The 24,878-nt window shown below is 40.9% G+C and overlaps 3 protein-coding genes across 4 annotated transcripts; 2 read left to right on the plus strand and 1 right to left on the minus strand.

Moving 5' to 3' along the window:
• Window positions 1-563: 563 nt before the first annotated feature.
• On the plus strand, window positions 564-14,414 carry slc24a2b (solute carrier family 24 member 2b). The gene is made up of 10 exons (XM_086083728.1): window positions 564-731; window positions 1,865-2,971; window positions 8,392-8,430; window positions 8,500-8,611; window positions 8,818-8,904; window positions 9,189-9,265; window positions 9,343-9,480; window positions 10,891-10,980; window positions 13,776-13,942; window positions 14,012-14,414. The coding sequence occupies exons 2-10, from the start codon at window positions 2,075-2,077 to the stop codon at window positions 14,259-14,261; spliced, it is 1,857 nt and encodes a 618-aa protein (XP_085939854.1). The 5' UTR covers window positions 564-731; window positions 1,865-2,074; the 3' UTR covers window positions 14,262-14,414.
• Window positions 14,415-16,955: 2,541 nt separating this feature from the next.
• On the plus strand, window positions 16,956-19,346 carry xpa (xeroderma pigmentosum, complementation group A). Its single transcript, XM_086083009.1, has 4 exons — window positions 16,956-17,847; window positions 17,913-18,018; window positions 18,387-18,670; window positions 18,763-19,346. The coding sequence occupies exons 1-4, from the start codon at window positions 17,562-17,564 to the stop codon at window positions 18,915-18,917; spliced, it is 831 nt and encodes a 276-aa protein (XP_085939135.1). The 5' UTR covers window positions 16,956-17,561; the 3' UTR covers window positions 18,918-19,346.
• A 922-nt stretch (window positions 19,347-20,268) lies between these two features.
• On the minus strand, window positions 20,269-24,546 carry kpna7 (karyopherin alpha 7 (importin alpha 8)). 2 transcript variants are annotated; one of them, XM_086082581.1, is made up of 12 exons: window positions 24,386-24,546; window positions 24,163-24,306; window positions 24,002-24,081; window positions 23,179-23,347; window positions 22,963-23,062; window positions 22,736-22,818; window positions 22,493-22,579; window positions 21,601-21,777; window positions 21,298-21,531; window positions 21,042-21,224; window positions 20,822-20,968; window positions 20,269-20,401 (listed from the first exon to the last, which is right to left on the minus strand). In XM_086082581.1, exons 1-12 carry the CDS (start codon window positions 24,449-24,451, stop codon window positions 20,309-20,311), a joined length of 1,563 nt encoding a protein of 520 aa, XP_085938707.1. In that variant the 5' UTR covers window positions 24,452-24,546; the 3' UTR covers window positions 20,269-20,308. The 2 variants fall into 2 exon arrangements, with proteins under 2 accessions (XP_085938707.1, XP_085938708.1); XM_086082582.1 differs by lacking the exon at window positions 24,386-24,546 and having other exon boundaries at window positions 23,179-23,331; window positions 24,163-24,291.
• Between the last annotated feature and the right edge of the window lie 332 nt (window positions 24,547-24,878).

Here is a 24,878-nt window from a genome sequence, read left to right on the forward strand (position 1 = left end):
GTCCACAGCAACATTTGCTGGCCAGTGAAAGTAAGAGCGCCACTCCATTAAGTATACTCCTGTTTAATTGGATAGGAACAGTAGGAGATGAGAAACAAAAGGCCAGATTATTTAAATCACTGCTTCTTAACAGTACACCACCCAAGTTTCCCATGCGCATTCACTGAAACGTTCTTTGTTGAAAAAATACAATTATTAATGATAACTCGTAGACTTTTGCATTATTCACGAGTACCCACAAATGAACTCTCATGACCCCTGCTGTAAATAACATTGACATCATCCCAGTTGAACTTTGCTGTTACATCAAAGAAAAGTACTGGGAATAGTTTTCCACAGGCCAGTGACCCGATAGCACGGTAGGCCACAGCTTTATCGCGCCGTAAGCTCGTTGAGGCTGACAACACCCATCGACTTGGGTGTGAGGATGAAGAGAAAAGATGGTGGGGTGAGGTGAGAATGGAAGGGGGAGGAACTGGGAGATGCGGAAGGAGGGAGGCAGCGTCTAAAGGGGGGGGGGGGGGAGAAGGAGCGAGGGGAGGAGCACTTGGCGTTCAGCGCTTGGCTTGTTCGCTTTGGAACTTCGTCTCAGGGTGGAATATCTCACGGAGAATGCAACGATTAACAGCTTTGAAGTAAACATCGGGTGGGATTTTTTTTTTCTTTGGGATTTAATTGACGGGACTATTATTCCATCTGCAGGCCAGTTGGCAGAGCAACCTCCAACTCAGGTGAGAGTAGAGTTTCTTATGTGTGCATATTTGTGTGGTTTTTAATCTTTGAATACAGTATGCTGTTGCTCTGATGTGCTTCTTTGATTCCCAGATAAAAGTTTCTTCCAATTTATATATATATATATATATACATATATATATATACATATATTTGAAACGTATACATCATGTTGCACTTGTATGCATTTTTTTTTCTTCCCAACCTTAAAATTGATGTTTGATTTATGCTGATGTCTACTTTTTAACTCGCAGTGTGCTGCTGGCTCTGTGGCTTATCTAAGTATATCTTATCAGGGATTAGAGAGCCTCCTAATAAGATTTCACTAATGTCAGGAGATGCTCACAGGTTCTCAGCACAATGTTAAGAAGGCTGCTGCAGTCACAGAATATGGCCGATATAATTTCCCTGGCTGCAAGCAAGGCAAAAATTAAAATTAAATTGGCGTTGAAAATGTACTGTATTTGATCATGTATTTAGTTTTTCATGCAAGCTTGATAATTTTCTCGCCTGCCAGTGATGAACTTCTCATGTTTAATTTGCAAATACATTTCAGTTAAAATATTCATGTACGTTAAGTTAATAAAGTTCATTAATTGGCACCGTAAAATACCTTTAAGGTTATTGTACTGAAGTTCGTTTTACCACCAAAGATGAATTAAATATGTAAAAGTGCAGTAGTATTCACTATTCACAGTACCTTCTTACTATTGGTATATTTGACATACAGTAACCAAGCGTCAGAATATTGCACTTGAATCTAATGAGACCATATAATAATGCTCAGGTTTGACACGGTCAGAGAGGTGTTGTGAGTTATTTAACAATATGTTTATTATTGTGAATTTTTTTTTTTTGTTGCATTAGTGGCCAACTATGTTGCTTTATACGGAAACGTTTCTAATATTTTAGTTATCTCACTTAGCTTCTCCACGACAGTCAAAATAATGGCTACAGCACTCAATAATAAGTATGTCGCAAGATTCATTCTACTTTGACATTGCAAAGTTAAAAGTGAGCATTAAGTAGAATTGTGGTATCTCATTAGTGATGGTTGTCTTTTGTACTTGACTGTAATATTGGGATAGTTCTTGTGAATTAAAATGTTTTCTTTGTGTGTGTGTGTGTCTAGGGAGTAATATGAGGAAGCCTTTAAATGGGCTGGACCCTGGAATCCGACTGAAAGGCCTCCATTGGGTTTAAAAGGAGAAGCAAAATGCAAACCAATCGGTGAACCAGCGTGGCCTGTCAAACCCCCGCCCGCCCTTGTAGCCAACGGCACCGCCAACCCATCTTTGGGCGAGGTGATTGTAGATCCTTCCGCTTTGCCTGAGACCCAAAGATGATGGAGTCCTTCCTGCCCAGAAGAAGACAAGACACCATGGATTTGTCCAGCTTCGTTCCCCTTCTCGGACCTCCTCGCAGCTGCATGAGGCACCACTATCAGGGCGTGAAGAGAAAACTGCGGCCTGGGAGAATTCTTGGCTTTACCTTCAGCTTGGCGGTGGTCTGCACAGTGTGTTCGTGGAGTGCCTTGTCTCTTGTCACCACCAGTCAGCCTGAATCCGAGGGTTCAGGTGATGCAGAGGTGCCCCAAAGAACTCTCCTAGAGCACCAGAATGCGTCCGAACCTGCCACCCAGCAAACATCAGAAATCGAGATGAATCACGGGGACTACCCAACAGACTATTTTAGCGTGGAGGACAGACGCCAAGGCTTTGTGGCGTTTCATATGTTTGGCATGTTATACATGTTTATAGCCTTAGCCATTGTGTGCGATGAATTCTTTGTCCCGGCGCTGACCGTCATTACCGAAAAGCTGGAGATCTCCGACGATGTGGCGGGAGCCACCTTCATGGCGGCGGGCGGCTCGGCTCCAGAGTTGTTCACCTCCGTCATAGGCGTCTTCGTCTCCCACAGTAACGTGGGCATCGGCACCATCGTTGGCTCCGCCGTCTTCAACATCTTGTTCGTGATCGGCATGTGCGCCATCTTCTCCAAAGAGGTGCTGAACCTCACCTGGTGGCCTCTGTTCAGAGACGTCTCCTTCTACATCATCGGCCTGCTCATGCTCATCTACTTCTTTCTGGATAATCAAATCACGCTGATGGAAAGTTTCGGCCTGCTCATGTGCTACTGCACCTATGTGACGTTCATGAAGTTCAATGCCAAAATAGAACTGCTCATCAAAAGTCAACTGGGCAGACACCGGGTGGATATAATGCAGACTGCACCTAAGGTATGTCCATTCCTTCTCGAAAGCCAAACTGTCCATCTGTCTTCTGTGTATATTTCAATCTATACAGTCATCAACCCATTTATGCAACCACCTGTTTGATTGTCATTAATCAGTTTATCAAGCCATCCATTGGGTCAACCTACTATATCTGTCCATCTATTTGTTCATTGTCTGTTTATCCATCCATCCATGAGTCGATTCAACTACTTCCATTGCTCATCCATCCTTCCAACCCAATCAACCCTTCTTCCATTGAACTATCCGTCCCTTAATCCATCCGTCGACCTCTTCGCCCGTTCACCCATTCGTCATGATCGTCATTAATCAATCCATCCATTGGTTCGTCCCACTCTCTGTCCATCTAACCATCCATGAATCAAACCAACTGTCCAAATATCCACCTGACTATCCCTTTATCTGTCCTTCTGTTCCTCCATCCTGTTCCTAATCTTACCTATCTCCCACTGTATCTCTGCACCCGTACAGTTTTGGTTCTCCATAAACCCAATCCTTTCAAGTTCCCATTGGATCCATCATTACATTCATACAACCAACTCGACATGAATCCGTCGTCATCAACCTCCAATCATCCGTAATTTAATCTATTGATCTCTGCATTTATCAAACACCCATCTATCCATCTATAAATCTTTCTGGTTGTCCCTCCAGCCATCAGTCCTTACATTTATTGCTCATCGTCCTTCACAAACACGAGTGCATTATTTCTGCTTATCCATCCACATTCAGGTAGTCGCCAAACTAGAACACGCCTGACATGAATTGGTTTCTAGTATTGAATTGGCTTTTCTTTTTTTTAAAGAAGGTCTTATAAAACAGAGGCCAGACAGTGTGATGAGCCAGGAGCACACAAGGTGTTGATGCACCACTCGGGAATTAACAGAAGGTCAAAGGCATGTGAATTCCTCAGTGCAAGGATATAAATGTTTGTCTTGCGCTTGTGCCACTGAGGAGGGTGTACCAGACGCAGCCGCAGGCCGCGGTGTCTTCGTGCTGACTTAAAGATCAGGCTTCATCTTTAGCGTCTACTTTTAGAAACCAGGTCCAGACTCAAAACCATTCCGCTCGCAGAACGGGGCTGATGTCACAGCACAATGACTTGGGGCTCAATTCATCGACAGACATTTGGGTTTAAAGTATTCTAAAAAGGTGTTGCATATCTTAAATGTTCATCTAAATCTGCTTTGCATTTTAAAGGGCAAGAAAATGTCAGAAGAGACCATTTTAAGTATCTCTCTCATCACCACGTCTTGTCTTCTATATGACATTGTGAAGAAGCCTCTTGATTCTGTACGGAGAGTGGTTTGGTTGGTTGTGCACGTGACTTGGACTGTCTGTGGATTGCTCTTGTATTAACATACTCAACAGAGGCAATCACTTGACATCCACTTTTCCAATCACTTCACATTGAAAGTCAAAATTATGGAGTGTTATTCTGCTTCGTAACATAGTACAAGGTCAAACAAAGACTTGTGTTGTAGCCAAGACCACACCAACCGAGACCAAGACCTTATCGAGACTAGAGAGTATCGAGACCGAGATAAGACCAATACTTTTGGAAGTTGGGAATGAGAAAAGACCAACGATTTTGGAGGTTCAGACCAAGATATTAAAACAAGTACAAGTCTTTTGGAGGTTTAGGCCAAGAAGACCAAGACTTTTGGAGGTCAAGACCGAGATAAGACCAAGACTTTTGGAGGTCGAGACCTAGACAAGACCAAGACTTTTGGAGGTCGAGACCTAGACAAGACCAAGACTTTTGGAGGTCGAGACCTAGACAAGATCAAGACTTTTGGAGGTCGAAACCCAGACAAGACCAAGACTTTTGGAGGTCGAGACCCAGACAAGACCAAAGCTATGTGTTTGTACAAATTGCTGAAAAAACTAAAATAAAAATATTCGTAAAAAAGAAAAAAGAGACGGAGACAAGACCAAAACTTTTGGAGGTTGAGGCCAAGAAGACCAGGACTTTTGGAGATCGAGACCGAGACAAGATGTTTGTACCTTACCTGGATTGTTATGTGTTTGTACAAATATATATTCTTTAAAAGACCAAGACTTTTGAACGTCAAGACCGAAAGAAGACCAAGAATTTTGGAGGTCAAACCCAAGACAAGACCAAAACTTTTGGAAATCAAGGTTGAGACAAGACCAAGACTTTTGAAGGTTGAAACCAAGACAAAACCAACACTATGGAAGTTAAAACTGAGACGAGACCAAGACTGTAATCACCCAAAAATGAACAAAATAACCAATATCTCTTCTTTCATTACATTTAAAACAAAAACAATTTCTGCTGTGTTTTTTTTCTGCGATAGTACAATGAAACACACACTCCAGGTGACACCAGGAAGGCACTCTGCGTTTCACACTGTTCACAGTAGTACTAGTTTGGTCCAAGACAATAAATAGTAAAAGTGGTCTCAACACCGGTCTCGAGGCCAAGACCGATGTCGAGAACTAGAACACTCCACAGACTGAAACAAACCAGGATGATATGTAAATCAAGCTAGTTGAGTCTGTGAGCTGATGATCTGCAGCATTAGCATGCAAGCCCCTCCCTTCCTTCTGATGATCATCTAACAGTTGCGAGTAACAAACTGCCTCTCAAGAAGTATGACTTGCATTTTTGGGGCTTTAAAAAAAAAAAACTGTTTCACACTTAACACTAAATGTCTTGAACTGCGTTATCATCCTAAATTCTTTCATATTACTGTATATAATATAGTCTAAAGTTACAAGCGCATTGAACCAATGAAATGCTGTGTGGCTTTTGCTGCCTTCTGGGAATCGGCTGTCCTTTTGGCTACGTAACATCGCCCCCACGAAGAGCTTTTCCATTTTTGTTGCAAGGCACTTGATGTCCACCTGTCCCCGTGTAATGGTTGCTGCTAAATAATCCCAAAGGTTAATGCTCTCTAATCCCATTATAGCCGCTAATAATAGTCAGATGCTCTCTGGTGGTAGAGGGTGGAAGAAGAAGGGTGGAGAACAAGAAGACCTCTCCTCAAATCAGCCTGACAACATCATGAAGTTAAGCACAAAGTTAAGAGACTGAAGCAAACATTGAATTCGGTTTCTGTGTTGAAAGGAGAGTGAGAAGCTGCTCGTTTGCTTGCAGATAGCACGAAAGACACCAATCCTCTCTGATCCCCTTAACATCTTCTTACCTGCAGTGACGACAGCAAACACACATCTCTCATTCTGAAGTATTCGTTTAGGTGAACGGTATGGGATTTTTTAATAGGTTTTAGGTGAACTAATGAGTACACACTCACACGCTCGCACACATACAAAATTTTTTAAAAAATTAATAAAAAAAAGAGTGCAATGATGATGACATGTCGAATCGGTACAATTACCGAATGAACAATACTGAGCTCTTAAAACAAAACAAAACAAACAAACAAACACACATCTCAGCGCTCTCTAAATCACTTCCACAAAATGTCCAACACAGACATGACACTTATTATACTTCTCAGTTTTATGCTCCATCTATATTGCAGTGTTTCACATCCTTTATTGAGCCAAGGCGGACATTTATAAAAATGTCATGCTTTTTTTTTTAAGTCACAAAAATTATTAATACTAAGGTATTAGATAAGAGACAATGCTGATATTCCACCATTGTAAGTCCCTTAACCCATTAAAGCCGGGAGCGCGTGTCCACGCTTCTACCGTAATGCTACGTTCAGACCGAGCCGAAAATATCGCGACGTTACGCTGGTCACGCGTGTTTGTTCGCGGCCTTCTCAAATGGGATTTGTTTCGCTCCGCGCCGCAACGGAGGAAGAGGAGGGTTTCCCGCGTCGGTAGGTAGTGCTAACTTTATTGTAGCATTGCTAGCTTGCTTTCACACTTCGACAATTAAACAAACAAACTCACCAGGTAAGCCAACATCCACGCTTCTTCCTCCAAGCAATGTCCTTTTTGGCCCGGTCGCGGTACACGTAGCTCGCCGTGTTGTACAGCTCAGGGTGTCTGTCTGCAATATCTCGTGGAATATCTCGACACCGATTGGCTGTCGCGGCAGCGTCAAAAGTTCATTTCAACCAACGCCGGCGAAATGGGCGAAGTAGCGAAATGATCGCGGCCAAAGGGCCCAAAAGCGCCGCCCGGCACGCCATCGCACCCCCTTGTGCCGGGAGCGCTCCAGTGCGCTTCTCCCTTTAAAGCCGGGAGAGCGGATACGTCATTTTGTTTTGTTTTGACAGATTCTTGGAATATTTTTCAAGCATTTATGGCTGACGCAGATTTGCGGGAGTTATTAAATAAATGACGCGATTGATGACGGCACGGGAGCAATTCGAATCAGTGTAACGAGTTGACAGTTGTAATGAGGGTATTGAAAATGTTAACGGCTTTGCAACAGAATGGACGACGAATAATTACCACTTGCTCCCCCGAGGTTATTACAACTGCGCTCCAGCGTTGAATGTAAATATACCCGCAGATGCGACACAGTTGTTGATAAAAAAAATATATATATTGAAGGTTTATAATAATAAACGTATGTTTGTGTGAATGAATGAAGGTGTAAGCTCTGTCTATGTTGCGCAAGGTACAGTATAAGTGTACGCATTGGTGGCATTGTCTTTCGTTATTATTATAATTTTTTTTAGATGGGCATAGCGAGAAATGTGCTTTTGCACACAGAGAGTCCTGGAAGTGGATCTTCTCACACTCATTAAATTCGTGAGGCGTGCGGTCTTCATTGCGAAAGCAGAAACAGACTTGCTGAAATCGGTGTGAAACAGTGCAATGGTGCTTTTAAAAATATATTAAAGATGATAATACTACAAATAATAATAATAATCCATTTAATAAATTGATTTCTATGACATATAACAAATGCTGTTTTTCCAGTGTTCAATGTACAGTAGTTTAAATTATGTAATCTTTTTAATTGTATTTATTAAATATGCAATCAATTTAACATGCAGGCACTTTGTTTGATTACAAAAAAATAATTTGATAATTAGCGAAAGCCCCCCCCCCCCCTAACAAAGTCACATGTTACTTTTTGTCTTAATGGAGCTAAAATTATACAGTATATTACTCAAAATGTACGTGCTTACATAATACTGAATACCATATTGTTATTTTACTGCTCATTCTCTCCTGCTCATTTGCTCACATTGATTCATTGCGTTTCATTTGTGCAACTAATATAAGTTGCTTTGTCACAGGTCAATGACTAGAATTGAAAACGTTGCCATTGTTGAATTGTAAATTGGTGTCATAAGTGGGAGAAAGGTGGTGACGATTCTCGGAGTGGAATTGAAGTGTTTTTTTCTCGCATGGCACCCCAAATCTATGGCAGTGCACCAGCATGGTATTGCAAGAATTGTAAAAATATGTGGGGAGAATGAACCCTTTTCCCTCTGTTTCCCCAACAGGTCAACGCCCCTCCTGCAGATGATGAGAACAGACTGATGGTGAGTCCGCTTTGCTGTGTGCAAAGTTTGTAAGATTTATCAATGGTGACAACGTTTACGTCTTTACAGGCCAAACCAAGGTTACAGAGGGAAGGCAGCTGTGCTTCGCTGCACAACTCATTGATGAGAAACAGCATTTTCCAGCTCATGATACACACACTGGACCCCCTGAGTGATGAAGGTGTGTTGAGGCCAAATACACATACAGACACTTGCACTCCCAACATTTCAACGGGACAAACATTGTCAAATACCACGCTTAACGGATTAGTCGACATAATACAGTAGCCATGTGAGTTATTTTGACGCACACAAAACAATAATAATAAATAGCATATTTCCCCTAATGCACAAATGTAATCAAGTAATTGAAACTTTCTTGTTAAGGACGATTCAAAGAGAAGGCATCCATCCTTCACAAAATGGCAAAAAAGAAGTGTAAAGAAGAACAGGCTGTCAGTGCCAACGGTGTTGGTGAGTTATCTTCCATTTCCATCCGTCCATCGCAAGCAGTTTGAGAAATACAGTAAGCTAAAGAAAATGGAAGAAAATTTCTCTTTAGTATGGATGGTTACATTTAGCACAACATGGATACGGTTTGACTGATGTGCAGTGGCAATCAGCACTTTGACCTGATCAATTATTCTTCAATTTATTTGTTAAGATACTTTTTTTTTTGTCAATATGACATACACTGCACTCCATTTAAATTCATGCGTTTTATTCCCAAATGTCTCTGTGTGTGTTCTTTCCTCAAGCCATCAAAACCATTCCCACAAGTACGAAGGTCGCAGTGGAAGTCACGCCTCCCATGAATGGCGACGTAGGAGAGGAGGTAAGTTGAATCTTTCAATAAAAGCAGCTGAGACATGTTGACAGAGAATACATTATCACAAACGGGCTTTCCGTCAGGGTGGCGAGGAGGAGGAAGATGAAGATCAGCCTCTCAGCCTGGCCTGGCCTGATACTACCCGGAAACGTCTCACCTACCTCGTCATCCTCCCTATTGTCTTTCCTCTCTGGCTCACACTGCCTGATGTCAGGAGAGAGGTGACAACAAACACACAAACTGTTTAAATGGATAGATGGATAGAAAAAGCAGCAAAAATAAGCACTCATAATAATGTGGTACCGAAAAAAACCTTTGAGAATAAGTTTTCTGTAATCTAAATAGTCTTTTCAGTTTAAAATAACTTACTTGGGGGCGGTGTGGCTCAGTGATAGAGTGATAGGGTGGCGGTTTTGCAACCCTGAGATTGTGGGTTGGATTCCAGGTCGTTGTGACCACGTCAAAGTGTCCGTGAGCAAGATGGCGAACCCCCAGTTGCTCTTGATGCCGTGTCAAAATGTAAAGCTTTTTGATGGCCTTGTGGTGGAAAAGCACTATATAAATGAAGTACATTCACTTTAACCTCCAGGATCCCACGCTGGCTAATGCAGAACCCAGGATGTTGTTTTGGTCCCATTTTAACTCATTCGCTCCCAGTCATTTTCACTGAAGCAACCCCCTTCGCTCCCGGCTGTTTTACTGGATTTCGACTGATTTTGCAAGGCCCACAGAATATTGTGTTCTGTTGCTATGAAAACATGAAACCTACCAAAAGACAGACTAGAGTCTCTTCTTTCATCAGAAAAAAAGTACATTTGTTTATTGTTGTATTTCCGTTTTGCGGCAATTAGCATTACAATATAGCTACATTTAAATCAATCAATTAATCATTTATTTCATTTGTAAAAAATAAAATTAAAAAAAGGGGGGAGTATAAAGCAATATTCAAGTTCAAAGTAAAGTAAAATAAATGAAAGGGGACAGAAAGAAGTAAAACTTGTTTTGTCTGCCCGTTTTCATCATCATCAAGTTTCATCATTATTCACAAACCTGTTGAAAACACTGGCAAAAAAGAGCTTGTTGCAATATGGCCCTGGCTGATCTCTTATACTGTGCTGCCACCTGCTTGCCGTTTTTTGTTATAACTACCATTGCTATAAGCGACCTCTTCATGTCAGAAGAACGTATGAATACATTTTGGGAAGTGAAGAACACAGTATTAAAAAAACTTATTTATACGTTTTGGGTTTGAATGAGTTAAATTCATCCCCATTGTTTTGTAGGCTACTAGCATGTAGCCCCCTCCTAGCAAGCGCTAAGCTAGTTCATCTCACAGGTCCGGCCAACGTCCACGTTTGCAATAACAAATGATATATATTAATTATTAATTTTCAGGAATAAATTATTTTGATCAACACTTGCCTACTATTATCGTTATGGTCACGTTAGTCATTATCGTGGCCATTGGAGAGCGGAGTACTTTTTGAGGTGGTACTTGATGCAAAAGGTTTGAGAACCATTGCAATATGATTTATAACTTTCAATATTCTACATTTTATGAGCGAACATAATATCATACAGGGCATGAAGTAGAGCTGGGCATTGAATAATATCCTCTGTGGTTGTTTCAGACCTCAGAAAGGTTCTTCCCCATGACCTTCATTGGCTCCATCTCTTGGATTGCTTTCTTCTCCTATCTGATGGTGTGGTGGGCTCATCAGGTAACTGGCACACACACAGATAAAAAAAAGAAATTCTCTCCTGTCTATTTTGGAGCTGCACACCGAATGCAGCAGTCAGGGTGTTAAATATATGACCTCTGCCGCTAATCTCTGGCTAATCTGCCTTGAGCCACAGCCAGATCAACCTGCAACGCTCTATTTTAATGGTGCAAATGCAAAAGACAGACATGAAGCGAGAGATCATGCGTGCAAGGTCTATGCCACTTATCCTCATTAGGGTCGCGGGTGAGCTGGAGCACATCCCAGTTGACTTTGGGCGATGCCCTCAACCGGTGGGCAGCCCATTACCACCAATGACAAAAATAATTAACTCCTAGAGCAGGTGTCCGCGCAAAGCCTATCCAGAATGGCTCGACTGCTTACCCGGCATCAACAAAAAGCTTGATTCAGCAAATTTGGAGCGTGATAAAGCTTTAGCTACCCACTTCGAGTTGTTTAAAGGCTTTCGGGAAGAAGTTTATGATGCTCAACAACCTGAAGTCATCTTTATCGCTTTTCGAAGCATCCGCTGAATCAACCTTTTGTTGATGTTGAGTTTCAGTGCAAACCTTCGGAGGGACTTTCGGTTCTGCGCAAATGCTGCCCTCCCTGTAGAGTGAAAATTAAGTACAAGTATCATACAAATGTTACGTACCATTGAGTGTTATTAACAAGCCTGTCAAATTTGAGCGAATAAACGAACAAACAAAAGCCAAGTGTTTCAAAATAGCCGAGTCATTGCGGGGGCTTTCTATGGCGCGACGAGAGGCGCTAGCCTGCAGGCTAACAAGAAGCTTCTGGACGCCGCAGACCAGCTGTTGGGTCCTCCAATACGTCAAGGTCTCCTTTGGTGTTGTGTTGATGTGTACAGTCACATAAAAGAGACACTTCAGGGAAAGTTAACTCTTTATTGACCAAGGCGGAACATGTTATTCAACCTGTGGCTCCCGCTACATGACAGACATTTAGCACATGCTTCCTGCTAGTTACATATCTCCAGTGCTTTACGTTTCAAATATTATGGTAGCCCGAATACAATATACGTCAAACTTGGAGGTTTAGATTACCGCGCCGAGCTTTTCTGTAACTTGGATTTTTTAATGGTGTAGGACTAGCTAGCTAGCTAAGTTCACCCTGTAGCGGTAAAAAATGTGACAGGTCATCTTAACTATTTGCAATTGTGCTGGATAAACACCGATGCGAACAAAGGTGCGAACAAAGGTGCTCAGTTCTTATGCAGCGGATGCCAAAGAGCGCTACTGGTCGCCATTTTATCCCCCTCTCCAAAAATGTAAATTAAAATCAGGAAAACTGAACTGGCGAAGAACAGTTAAATGCTATATTATATCTCCGCTATTGAGTACTACACAGTTGTCAGTCTTGGCACATTTTCAGCAATTATCTTCAAACTTCTCATATATTGATTTCCCAAAAAGAGAACAGAGCTTTGAGTTTACTCAAAAACGCCATACGTTATAATATTTTTATTGACAAGTATGTCTCCTCTGTATGGGTAAAAGAAAAAAACATACAGGTTTGAAGTCTTACTTGACAAATGAGTAAATAATGACTTTTTAAAATATATTTTTTAGATCTTTTGAATGAGAGGGATCAAACATGCGCCACATCTACATCACTGGTTTGCGAGCGCACAGCGCTACCAGTGAGCTCAAATTCTGCTTGGGACCTTGGTTGGTTTGTTTATTGAACATATAAACATAGAAAAACATAAAACACATTTGAGTATAAAATATAAGTTGTAAAAATGAAAAAACAAGAATAGGAAGAAAGAAAAGAGTTTACATGTTCAAAGGCAGTAGGAAGGAGTTAAAAACGTATCTAGTCCTACCCCTTGTGTTTTGACTTATTTCAATAGATACAATACTAGGTTAATATATAAAAATGTATAAACCTGTTCGTGTATACAACTGCACTTTGTAAACATAATTTTTCCACAAATTAACACCTGTTACAGAAACACACCTTTGCTTAATATTTGTTCTTGTTTAGATTTTTTTTTGTAGACACTCGTACGCCTTATGTCATAAGGACTCCCTCTAATTTCAAATAGCTTCTGAGTAGATTGTTGTATGCTTTATATGTTATTTGTGATATTTTAAACTCATCTAAGTCATAAAATGTCATTGTATTTAATTGAATAAATAGTGAATGTGTTGGTTCTGCATATTTTGATTGATTAAAATGCAGAACCAACACATTCACTATTTATTACATTAAATACAATGACATTTTATGACTTAGATGACCTTGTTTGAACAATCAGGAAATGAGCTGAATTGCTATATTTTTCTTTAAAAAATTTTTTTTTAAATATACATACAGTACAACAATAAAACCTGCACACACAAAACCTACTTTTTTTCCCCCCCTACACGCCTCGCGATTGACTTGGGGGCAGTCGGTGGTCTACCAGTCGTGGTTACAATGAAAACTGGACATTTTCATGAATTTATTTGAAAAAATTAAATATATATTATACGGCATAAAAAAAAAAGTGGTCATGTCCGGCCAAAAGAGGACATTTGGTCATCCTAATTTAGAAACAAATCTCATTCATTCTCATCACAGGGTCTTAAAGCGTTTTTGTCATTGGCGGTGTTAGCAGGCCTGGCAAGAACACGTCCTGTTTGGGTGAAACTTGCCAATGATTGTTTCGGGGTTTTTTTTCCTTGTCTTTTGACATCTTCAGACATGTGAAGCCTTTCTGCATGTTTCTGGCTGCAGTTACATAATGACATCATGAAGCATCAATCCAATGTTTCTTTGTCCTGTAGGTTGGGGAGACATTCTGGATCACGGAGGAGATCATGGGTCTGACTATTCTAGCAGCGGGCACTTCCATCCCTGACCTCATCACCAGTGTGATCGTGGCCCGAAAAGGCCTCGGTGACATGGCTGTGTCCAGCTCGGTGGGCTCCAACATCTTTGACATCACCGTGGGGTAAGTGGAGGCTTTTTACACGAGGTATGATATGACCAGCTCATGATTGCACTCCAACTTTCCGTTTAGTCTGCCGTTCCCGTGGCTCATCTACAACATCATCAACGACTTCAAGCCGGTGGAGGTGAGCAGCAACGGCCTTTTCTGCGCCATCGTCCTCCTCTTCATCATGCTCCTCTTCGTCATCATGTCCATCGCAGCCTGTAAGTGGAGGATGAGCAAGTTCCTCGGCTTCTTCATGTTCCTGCTCTACTTTGTTTTCCTCATCGTCAGCGTCATGCTGGAGGACAAAATTCTAGTCTGCCCGGTAACCGTCTGAGACTGGCACACGGTACCGGTGTCACTTAAAAACTTGATTTCAGCCGTGAGGCTCCAATTTGTGGGTTGATACCTACTTGAAGAGACTGATGGACCAGTTGTATGAACATTGACTGGCCAAGCAAGGTTCATCATCGGAGATGGTGACAAGTATGAGGGAGGGGGGGGGGGGGGGGGGGGGGGCACACACAACCTTCCATGGAAGCAATAACGTTACTTACATGATTCATGATGAGGATTAAAAATGGACATTATTTTGTTGTTAGATTTTAAACGTTTTATTTCATGTACATTGTCATTCAATTTGGTTAATCGGAATCATTTGTAGCTACTGTTCCATAAATGACAAATATAAGCTGTTAAAAATTTACTGTACAGTATACAGATTTTTAACGGACTGAGGTGCCCGTTCTCTGCCAATATCAGTACAGTATGTGATGATTATTATTCTTTTTTTCATAACCATATGATAATATCAATACCATGTTTGTTTTTGGTATGCCTTTCAACGCATCATGTCTTGACTGTAATCCTCTGTGGCTGTTGGCCCTCTAAATTTTGCATTCACATGCTGTTGTTTATGTGTTCGATGCACTAATCCAGAAAACCAATACTGATCTTGAACTTCTGTCGGTACGCAATACGGACAAAAGTATTGAGACACTTTAAACCCACAGTGAAAATGGGAAGAAAAATGTAGAGTTAGTTATACACGCATGGACAACATTATTGGTTGCCGTTAATGAAAGAAAAAGTCAATTTTTTTTACAAAAATAACTTTAATCTGACAAAAAAAAATTATTTTGAAAATTAACCAATGAAAATCAATGAAAATTAAAAAAAACACTCATGAAAAAGGACAAGAATGATGGGTAAAGATTGGAAAGAATTTGACCATGGCGACATGTTCAATTAAAGTGTATCCTCTAATTAGCATCACAAGGGTCAACTCAGTCGGGCCTATTTAAAGGTTGTTAAGTAGTCACTGGTTTATCCAACCGAGGCTATTTGTACCTTGCAGCACTTAGCTAAATAATCACGATTCATGGAGACATCAGAGGTGCAGCCCAACCTTGATTGATTATTTCATTCACCAACTCATGAAATACGGTGTCTCAATAATTTTGTTAGCTATAATTACGGAACATTTTCTTTCTAGTCACACTTGACCTCAAAGATACGCATTTCAGCTTCATATAATTTCATCATAGTATTGAAGAGGTTACAATATACTTTAAAGTACATACTGGTACCAATTTTTACTTGAATTGACTGGATCCATGTTTTCAAACTAGTACAGACATGGTGAGATGAAAGTGTCAGGAAGTTGATGAAATACCTGATAAAGGCACAATCCTCCTGAATAACACCATCCGCTGCATTTTTGTCTTGTCATCCAAACTGTTTTGTGCTTACATAAATGTCAACTTGTTCAGTGCAATTTTAATCAGCACACAATACATGTACTGTATAGTCAAAGTGTAAGGTGGTGAGGTGCTGGAATCTGCTTTTTCCCCCCCCTCTAGATTTTTAAAACCCCCAAACAATTATTTCATATTCATCTATATATTTGCTTGTGTGTTTCACCTTTCTCTCTGGTCATCAATGTAGAAGTTGTTCCTATTTAGACATATCTTGTTATCCAGGTGAAAAAAATAATCAGCAACACAAAAACATACATGATCTCTATTTTCTCCTCCCTAAATACATAAATTGAACTCACCTAATATTTGTCAGAATATGTGTTTTGCTTTGCATTTGTGTGTATAATTGTAAAAAGAAAACAAATTATATATATATATATATATATATATATATATATATATATATATATATATATATATATATATATAAACAAGACTGTATATAAGCTCCTGTATGTAATCATAGTCATGTCAACGTCTATTCTGAGTCAGCTTTAGGACGCTCATGCAGTAACATTTTAAAATTGTTGCTTTGATGATTATCTGTGAGTTGCACATGGAAATGCGTCCATTGCGCAAACATTTACAAGAGTCCATCACTGGATATAATGACCAGCATTTTTATTTTTATTTTCCATCCTATTGTTATGCAAGCATGGAATTGTTCTCATTTGTTACTTGAATTATAACAATGTTTAAAAAAATATATATTGTATTCCTCAACTCACTGTCTAAAATGTTATTATTAAATAAATAATACTGAACTAAAAACAATAACTGATCTTGTGCTGATACTATAAAATGTCGGCCATCTGAAATACATTCATTAATGTATTCTTTTGGATTAGAATTGATATCCTTCATTTTTTTTTACATTAAATACAATTATAATAGATTAGATAGATAGATAGATAGATAGATAGATAGATAGATAGAAGCTAATGAGTGTAGCCTATGTATCCTGCCTCCAGTCAAAGTCAATTGGAATCAGCTCCATTCCCTTTACCCTGAGGATGAACTGTATAGAAAATAGATGAATGAATGAATGAATGGGTTGTGTTATTTTTAACGAGCCGAGTACTGATTTATTACTAATTGTTAACTCCACAAAATAATAACATGTCTGTTGTGTACGTAGTGTATGTCCATATACAGTACAGATATATACCACACGATGGCGGTAGTGATGGAAAAAAACAAAAAACAAGATGAAGACGTTTTTTGTTTTGTTTTTGCACTCACTTACACAAACACGCACACATTCAAACATGGTCTCCCAGGTGGGGAAGCGAACCCACGCCAACCTGCATCCCAAGATGAAGAAGTTTCCGGAAGTGAAGCTGTGACTTTTACGTAACCCATAGGCAGATACGTCATGGCCTTTTACTATGCGTGCCTACAGCAACCCTAAGCTAGTAGGGGGGCAAATGCATCATAATATCGTGTTTGGACAGCAACAAAAGCGAAATAAGGATGCCTGTGTAGGTCTGCGGCATACAATTGCGCAAAAGCCGCACAATCACGATTAGGGCCCTGGGAATTACCTTTGAGAAGTATCAACCGTTCCGACTCTCCTTCCCCAAATGTTCAGTATTAATAGCACGCGGTTTGACGGTAAAAGAAAAGTAAACCTCATGAAAATTGGTTGGAAACATTTGAAAATTACACTTAATTTAAATATTTCGTTCGCTTAAATGGGAATGTCGCCCCTGCCAATATGGCCGCCACGTAGGCACGTTTTTAGCCGGGTTTCTATAGCGTGTTGGCGTATATCTGTTGCTGTGCGTTACCGTGGATGGTGGACATTTGGAGCAGGGTTGTCTCAGCATAGAAGCATTGTTTACGTCAATTAAGTCATTTTGGTTCCATCGAGCGATATGGACCCCTCCGGGTCACCGGGGGTGGTTGTTCCCGATGGTCCCGTCGTTGAACAAAGTCCCAAACCCGAACTTTCTGCTGCGATGCGGGCAAAAATCGAGAGGAATCGACAGCGGGCGTTGATGCTCCGACAAGCCCGCATAGCGAGCCGCCCTTCGGACGCAGAGCAAAGCGGGACTCCGGCTAAAGTATGCAAAACCATCGACTCCGGTGCGGGCTTTTTCATCGAGGAAGAGGAGAGTTTGGAGGAGAAGCAGAAGGCCAGTAAAGTGGTGCACCAACCAGGTAGGTGCGCGAGGTGTCTTTTTGTGGGTTCGTTTCATATTCTCATGTCCTGTATTGGGTCGCAGCTCCGGTCATTGAACTAGACTACCTGTTCTGCGATGACTGTCAGAAGCCCTTCATGGATTCCTACCTCAGCAACAGCTTTGACCTGTCTGTGTGTGACAAGTGCAGGTACATGAATACACTTAATACCTTTGGGCTATAAAATACCTTACTATAGTGTTTCTCAACCATTCGTTGACCAAGGCACGTCTTTCTACTGTACTGTTAAAAGGTTTATGGGTGAAATTTCAGAATGAACCTAAACTGCATAATGCGTCTCTTTGCACAAATCCACTACTTCCTGAACTCGGTACCACTCCTTCATTTCCTGTCTTTCATAATTGGACAAATTTAATTAATCCAGGTGTGCCTGACCTCAGTCACCACAACAACAATGGCCAGACACACCTGGATCAATCAGTGAACTTACTTTGCCCTACTTTAAACTTTTAAAATATACATGACCAAGCACTTATAAGTTATAATTTCCCCTTCAGAGACAGCAACGAGAAACACAAGTTGATCTCCAGAACTGAGGCCAAGGAGAACTACCTGCTGAAGGACTGCGACCTGGACAAGAGAGAGCCTCCTCTCAAGTACATATTGAGGAAAAACCCTCACAACCCCCACTGGGGGGACATGAAGCTCTACCTTAAATTGCATGTAGAGAAGCGATGTATGGAGGTGTGGGGTTCGGAGGCGGCGCTGGAGGAAGCCAAGGAGGCGAGGGAAGAAAACAGAGAAGTGCAGAAACAAAAGCGTTTCAACAAGAAAGTCAAAGGTTGGTGAAATGCTCAAACATATAATTAGCATTAGCACCTTTAGCGTGCAATCTGAAGATTTTTATTTTATTTTTATGAATGTGTTTGTCAGAGCTGCGTCGGGCAGTGAGGAGCAGCATGTGGGCCAAAGACACCAGCGCTCACCAACATGAATATGGACCAGAGGTGGTGGTTGATCTGGAAGAGGACCTCTACAAGAAAACTTGCAAGACCTGCGGGCACGAACTCACCTATGAAAAGATGTAAATAGACACCGTAGCACTTTCACTTCCTCTTGAATCACTTTTGGTATTATATATTATTTTCTAATAAAAATTTTGACTCAATCCTAATGTTTGAGGACATTTCCATTGTGTGATTTAGTTATTTTAAAACAAGCCGACCTCAAGCTGCATAAAGTTAATGGACATATTTGCTAGGGATTTATCAGCCCAGATTTCCTTAGTTTTGGGGGATCGGTGATCTCCTTAAATATAAACAGATCTTTTCCACCGATCTCATCTCATTCCTCAGCGGTCTGAAAAAGTCAACCATTGTCCTCTTCTGCTGAGGTGATGAATAGGCTTTTCATTTTCATCTCAGAGAACTACTTAATGAGCATTTAAAACAACCAGTTTGTATTATTTCACAGATATTGTTCAATGTTTTCCAATAAAATAAGATTGGAACTCTGAAGGTGTATGTATGCTGCTTGGTTTGGAAAAAAATTGAGATTGGAAAAATTGGGATTGGCAGGTCTGACAGAAAATTGTGATCGGCGCACCCCTAATATTTGCAATGTGTGCACCCTTACTGGATGTGAGAAATGAACTTGGAGCAGGTTTTAATCTATCACAATTCAAATGGGTGCATATTGGGTGATCAAGGATTTGATGTGAATATGACATAATCTGCTTCTGATCCTGTGAACACTTTTTAAACCTATCCATTTGATGAAAAACAGAATTTGTTTTTTGGTGCTCTGGCAAAAGCAATACAAATAGTACTTTTGGTATCATCCTAATGTCAAGGAACGGAGTTGTTTTGTTTACCGGGTAGGAAGGCAACCAAACATTTTTAGAGGTGACTCTACTTGCGGACTTTTATTATTCTCAGCGGAGCTGTCCCAACCAACTAGCCGGGTACATTATGGACTTCCACCCATTTGTACCGGCTACATTTGATTGGCGGGTGTTTTTGCATATTTTGTCAACTTTGTGATCAGTCGTTTTGCAACATTACAGCTGCAGTGTTGCCCTCAAACATTTATGGGGTGGCCACAAATGAAAGATTTTGGTACCTTTCAAAACTACGTTCAGAAGGAAGCACCTCCATTTCTCTGTGAAACAATGACATAATCCAAAGGTTAAGGAAAGATGGCATCAAGTTGAGAGTTGACTTTCCAAAGACGGCCTTGTGGTGCTTCAGCCACCACATTCAAAATAGTTCTTACACTCTGGAACTTCCTTCAGCAAATTAGCCACATCTGGCTGAGAAACAAATTAATTTGCTCCATTGACTTTAAGAAATTGGCACAAAACGAAGATTTGAGTGGGTATGCACACTCCAGACTACTTTTATACAAAAGGATAATTTTCCGAAACATTCAGAGAAGTAGTTTGGTATGAAAATATTTATTATTGTAGTAGAACAGCAGTCTAAAATTCAAATGCTTTGTGAGCTTCAGGGGTCTTGAATGCAAAATGGTCATCCGTCTTTGTGGGCTCACTCATCAGCCCCTCCATCTCACCCTGTTGGAGAACAAGAGCAATGCAAAACTGGATCAAGCTACAAATTGCTTCACCGAATCCAAGTGTATTCGAGCCAGCCATCCTGAAGCAGAAACTTCTCAGCTAGTACTTTGGATAACCAATTTTGTATTCTATTTACTTCATCAAGCAGCAAAAGCCACCCATTTTTTAATCCATCATGGGGCGGCCATTTTGCCACTTGCTGTCAACTAAATGTGACACCAGTTGCAACTCAGCTTGCGAATGTCACATGACCAAACTCAAATAAAAGGTGAATCCTGATTGGTCGGCACCTGATGTCATTTTCAGTCAACTGCAAGTAGCAAAATGGCTGCCCCCTGAGATAAATGATTTTGCTGCTTAATTCATGTTCCACAAAAGCAATATTAAGCAGAAAGCTGCATTTAGGAATGTACTTACATCCACAAAGTACTTCTCAATGAGGTTGTGTGCCGTCTGGTACACAGTGTCATTTTTGTGGTTCTGGAGCCTTTCAATGCGATCCAGTCCTCCCAGCTCTTCGACTAGCAGGCTGAGTTTCTCCGTCTCGCCGACTTTCTCCGCTGCCTTAACCGTGATTGAACAGTGCGAGTCAGACTCCAAGTGATCATTTCAACTCTGGTGCAGCTTCTCTCCTCACCATAAAAATGTTATTGATGGCATCCAATATGACCAGAATGATTTTGGCATCTTTGACTTGCAGAAGGTTGATTATTGCCTCAAGTGCCCCACTATGCACCAACTGGACCACCTGCTCCACAGTGCCCCCACTGGTGAAGTTCGTTACTGCCCACACAGCCTCCCTTTGAGTCTTGAAATCTCCCTTTAGAGAAACAAAACACATTGACGACATTTAATAGTTTTAAGTGCCGATTCTGTGCCATTTTACCACTTACGTTCCTAAGTAGTTCTACCAAAGGAAGGAGTAGGCCACATGTGATGAGCTGTTGGATTTGCTTACACGGCCCAGCTGCAATGTTTGACAAGGCCCAGGCTGCTTCCTTCTGCACATTGGCCTTCGGGTGCCTCATGAGGCGAGGAAGTATGTCAAGAACACCAGCATCAATAGCCGCCTGCGTTTGCAGATCTGAGCCACTCACTATGTTCCCGATGGCACGGAGGGCGGGAGTCTGAAGTGCACAGGTCAATCGACAAAGGTTAGTCAACAATTTAATTTACAAATCAAAAGATTTGCTCACCACGACACTCAGCTCTTTATGGCTCATGAGCTCCACCAGCCGGCAGACGATGCCCGTTTTGACCACAATAGCAATACGATCATTGTTACCATCCGTCAGGTAGGAGATTGCCCAGCATGCGTCTGACAAGATGTCCTTGTCCGCAAGATGGAGAAACTGGATCAATGTGGGAAGCACCTGCAAGAGTTTAACAGTTTAATCCTCACAGATGTATTTATTTAAAGCCAGTCCATTCATGCCAACTGTATGAGTTTCATATTTTTACGCATTTGCACATGTAGGTCATTTAAGTTCATTAATGTAATCCGATATTGAATAGGTCACTGTACGTGGTAAATAACTAGAGCGGTCAAATTAATTTTTTTAATCACCTTTTAGAATTTTGATTAATCACTAAATTTAAAATGATTTTTTAATAAACTTTTGCCGCACCCGTTTTGTTCATTCTTTCGACATTTAATGTAATGAGGACGCCTTCAACATTTTTAAACTACTGCACACTCATCCATGTCTTTTTCTAATTAATTGCATTATATAAAATGGGGAAAAAATGACCCCCATATTTTGACAAATATTCTGAATGTCATATGCAAACATTTATTAAATGCATGTAGTCATGTTTATTGCTCAAACAACCTGCGCTACTTTAATGTAGGCATCTGCTGTCAAGCTAAAGAATCATCTGTGGTCAAAATGAAGTGCATTTTAATCTCAATTTTTACCGCTTTAACAGCCCTATAAATAACCAAATTAAATATAAAGTTGGGCCTTTATCTGCAATGTAAAGTCAATTTAATCAAAGCCATGAGATTAGCGATCCATCTTGCCAAATAATTGGGACCATTTCCAAGCACATTTCAGAAAGCTATACACGAAAGTAACATCGACTTGCCTGCTGGATGGCAGACAAGGGCGGAAATGGGTTTTTATTTCGGCACAAGTTTGACAACGTCCACGTAAGGTTGCGTAGATAGCCAACCTGAAAGAAATGAGAATTTTATTTCGTTAAATGAACAGCATAATTAGCCTGCAATTTACGCATGAGTCGTCATAAGTTAAGGTCTTCGCCAATTCACTACAACAACTGACCAAAAATGGCAACGCACTACGCACAAATTCAAAATAGAAAACTTACAGGCGTTTCTGGGGAGACCCGTGCCAGCAAGGCAGGGATCACATTACACTCGATGAGGAAATCTCTACAAGTTGGGCCATCACCTGCAAGTTATGGTTATAAAATAAAAATGACAGCACTGAAAACCAACAAGCACAAAAAACACATTTCAAAGCACTCAAATTATAACTCTTCAAATCCTTTCACACTAAATGCATAACACAAGTTTAGTCAATTCAGCACATCACCTGCAATGTTGCCAATGGCCCATACAGCTTGTTCACTGATGTGCAAATGTGGTGAGGCCAGCAGAGAAATGAAAATGGGTACAACGCCATGATCTAGCACCTGTGTAGAGAAATTTAAACTTCTGCTCTATCAAACAAAACAAAAAAACGATTTAAAGAATAAAATTGGCCTAAATGTTACATTTGACATTTATTTCCCATTATTCGTGCCCTCACCTGTTTTGTATACCAAGAGGTTCCAGAGGCGATGTTTGTCAGCGCCCAAGCTGCTTCAAACTGCAGGTTGGGCTCATCGTCCATACACAGGAAGAGCACAAAGCGGGCCAGGAGACCAGCGTCTACGATCTCCTTTAGGGGAGGGTTAAACTCCTGGGAAAGTAGTTTCCTAATCAGGTTACCAAAAAGTTAAAAATGGTAAGTTTCATGGGATCCTGCCGGTAGAGCTGGTTGAAGGAAGTTTGTGTTTCCCTCCTAAAAGCAGGTGCCCACGCGACCCGACTTCAGATACAGTGCTATGAGAGATCAGGTTTACTGAGGAAAAAAAAAAACCAATCCAATTTCACAGCTACAAAAATTAAATGCTCTTTCACTAGATGGCAGAACATAATTTGTGAGTAAAAGAGATCAATTGTTTTTGTATTGTGTACTTTTTTGGTGGTGCATTGAGATGTTTCTTGGCTTAAAAGTTAGGAAACACTGCCAGGCATGGACTGCTCATATTTACAATGAGTTTTGCTTTTTATCGGATGGCACATTAAACTATAAATATGGTCAAGTATTGTTTTTAAAAACTGTATCTAGGGCATCAAACGGCTGCAACTCGCTCAAAAAAAATAAAATAATTATAGGTCAATTCAAGGCTCAGACACGTGAAGGTTTTTATTTTTTAGTCCAGCTCCTCGTTAAAAAGCTGTGTATGAAGTACTGATTTAAAAAATTGGACATGCGCACTCAGGAGTTTAGAAAACGCCCTAAAAGTTCACCCACGAGCTCCAACTTTGAGTAATGTATATATATATTTGTCAGAAATGTAGCTCACCTGGCAGCCCGGCATCCACGAGTTTGAGCATTCCTACAGTCAGAGTTAACGTCTTTCAGAATTTCCTCAAAAGTGCCAACCTACAAGACAGCCAAGTTAGGCAGTTGCACGAGGCCAACGCTGACCTTCCAATGACGTCAAAGCGTGCACGAGCGATATACCTTGTCGTCGGAGATGCATGTAGGGGAAAGGGTCTCATCGTCGGGGAGAGAGGACAGCGAAATGTGCCTTCTCTTCATAAAGTTCTCATTCTTTTGAGCTTTGCGCAGCTCCACGCCCTCCAAAAAACGATTTTCGCGAAGTTTCTGGACACAAATAAAGACAACACGAGAGCCTCATTGTGACGTTGTTACGCGCACACTCCAATGATAAATTCAAACTTACGGCCACATCCTTCCCCTTGTACTTGAATTGACTGATGCGCTCCTTAGGGGTATTTTTGGTGGGCATTGTCAATGACGCTGGTTTGGCGTCCTCCAACGCTGCAACGAGCTACAATGTGAGTAGCGCTGGGCACACTTTTTATCGTGAAATAGCTGCAGCTGGTGTACTCAATCAACTAATTAACGTGGTGCCTGATTGGCCCCATGGAGTAAGCGACCGTAAAAGCAGCCAATCAAATTTACTATTGCTTGCTTGTTAGGTACCCGTGCTAAAGCCAATTGTTTTCATTGTAAATACGTCAGATTTTTGTTTACTTACATCAACTGGTTACTGTTTGGATTGTGAGCTGTTGTGAGCCGCCGCACTCCATCTATTGGACGATAGATGGCAGCATAACACAACCGAGTCCTAGACCAACAAGATTTTTTTTTATTTTCATCATTGATTTTTAAATGGTAGAATGGGCCGGCTAGAGGTCAATTTCTCATTTATA

This window comes from Leptonotus elevatus, chromosome 8, assembly GCF_054856555.1.
Source record: "Leptonotus elevatus isolate MCC_2025b chromosome 8, RoL_Lele_1.0, whole genome shotgun sequence".
Taxonomy (NCBI): Eukaryota; Metazoa; Chordata; class Actinopteri; order Syngnathiformes; family Syngnathidae; genus Leptonotus; species Leptonotus elevatus.